Genomic DNA, 2,011 nt, shown 5'->3' with positions numbered 1-2,011 from the left:
ATAATTCCTCTCTCTCACTCCTCCCCCTTTTCTCCTCCCCCTCTTATTTATAGACAATGCTATTCCGATAACCTCGTGGTTCTCAGACCCTCTTGATACGGACTTGCTTGATCTCTTACCATTTTTAGATTCGCTGAGATTCACGCAAGATGTCCGCTCGGTTCTGAGTCGAAACTTACACCAGCAGTCTTTATGGTGATGTAGCATATTATCGCTCCCTTTCCTCCCTCTCCTAATGTTGTTTTTCATATTATTATTATTATTATTATTATTATTATTATTATTATTATTGTTATTATTATTATTGTTATTATTATTATTGTTATTATTATTACTATTATTATTATGGAATAATAGTACGCGCGCATTCAAAGAGAGACAGGTTTCTATTTTATTTAAATAATAACAACAACAATAAATGCATAAATAAATAAATAAATAATATTATTATTATTGTTATTATTAATTTAATTTTTTGAATGAATAAAAAATTGTTGAATAAAAATTTCTATTAAAATCTAATCATAGCAGGCGTGGCCACGCGTGGGCGTATGAATGTTTATGGGTACTTCTGCTTTGCTGGTGTCAATGTGTCTCGAAATCTTTTCTCTCTCTCTCCTTCTCTCGGCTGATGCCTAACTACAGCTCCCACAGTAGCCTCTCTATCTCTTTACAATAGGAAAATGGCATCTGCCTCGACTGACCATCCTCTTTTGGAGCAGCTCAGAAAAGGTAAGCAACAAGGATAGTATTTCACTCTCTTTCTCCCTCTCTTGATAGACACCAAAGTATCCAATGATCCAGGTTATTCAGTTATCAAAGTACCCACGTCACCTGAGGGTCACATGATCAAGGTTGTGTGGCCGAGGACCAGTTTCCCGAGAGAGCTCCATCGCTGGAACCTCCCCGAGGTGAGTGGGCGTCGTTTAGTACAGCACGGGTACATCTCGTGTGTATAGGAGATACTGAGTTACCTGATTAGTTTCGATGCTCACAAAGACTGGGTTACAACTCTGAGACATACAAAGTGATTAAGATCCTCTCTCTCTCTACCCCTCTGCTGTAATACACTTTTCTCTTACTCTCTCTCTCTCCCCCCTCTCTCTCTTACTCTCTCCCTCTCTCTCTTACTCTCTCCCTCTCTCTCTTACTCTCCCTCTCTCTCTTACTCTCCCTCTCTCTCCCCCTCTCTCTCTTTCTTCCAGGCCTCCTTCAGGGACCATGTTACTTTTTGATAAGAGAAAGGTACACCATGCATGTACATATAAGTACATGTACTGATACTTTGTACCCATTACACTTAGCACAGTATTATTGTGTTATTATGCTGTCAATCCTCACTTACCATTTTAAGTGTATTAAGGAGAATTAGAATGTGATATTCAACACTTCTCATTAGCACTACTTTATTCACACTAACACTTTAAATGTCTTCTCTCCTTCCCTTCCTATCTATAATGTCACCCTCTTCTTACATCCTCTTTCTCTCCAGACTAAGAATTATAAAGTTGATGGATACGATTGGAAGACTCGGAAGCATCAGGCGGCATCAGTTAGAGAAGATAGAACAAAGTTAAAAGTCTGTGGACACACAGTGAGTGTATGAGAGAGGAAAGGAGGGAGAGACAGAGAGAGAGACAGAGAGAGAGAGACAGAGAGAGAGACAGAGAGAGAGAGACAGAGAGAGAGACAGACAGAGAGACAGAGAGACAGAGACAGAGATCTCTGTCTCTCTGTCTCTGTCTCTCTCTGTCTCTGTCTCTCTGTCTCTCGAGAGACAGAGAGAGAGACAGAGAGACAGAGACAGAGAGACAGAGACAGAGACAGAGATCTCTCTGTCTCTGTCTCTCTGTCTCTGTCTCTGTCTCTCTCTGTCTCTCTGTCTCTCGAGAGACAGAGAGAGAGACAGAGACAGAGAGAGACAGAGAGAGAGACAGAGACAGAGAGAGACAGAGAGACAGAGAGACAGAGAGAGATAAAGTTTAGTAAACATATCTTGTTTCTAAACTAA

General features: G+C 40.5%; 1 protein-coding gene across 1 annotated transcript; it reads left to right on the top strand.

Moving 5' to 3' along the window:
* Positions 1-548: 548 nt before the first annotated feature.
* Positions 549-1,651, top strand: LOC109587357 (calmodulin-binding transcription activator 1-like). Its single transcript, XM_020003593.1, has 5 exons — positions 549-732; positions 781-911; positions 960-1,027; positions 1,206-1,245; positions 1,493-1,651. Exons 1-5 carry the CDS (start codon positions 684-686, stop codon positions 1,604-1,606), a joined length of 402 nt encoding a protein of 133 aa, XP_019859152.1. The 5' UTR covers positions 549-683; the 3' UTR covers positions 1,607-1,651.
* The last annotated feature ends 360 nt before the right edge of the window (positions 1,652-2,011 follow it).

Source organism: Amphimedon queenslandica, unplaced genomic scaffold (assembly GCF_000090795.2).
Source record: "Amphimedon queenslandica unplaced genomic scaffold, v1.1 AMPQUscaffold_12601, whole genome shotgun sequence".
In the NCBI taxonomy this organism is placed as follows: domain Eukaryota; kingdom Metazoa; phylum Porifera; class Demospongiae; order Haplosclerida; family Niphatidae; genus Amphimedon; species Amphimedon queenslandica.
The sequence above is the reverse complement of the archived record's forward strand: the minus strand, read 5'-3'. Positions and strand labels throughout refer to the sequence as shown.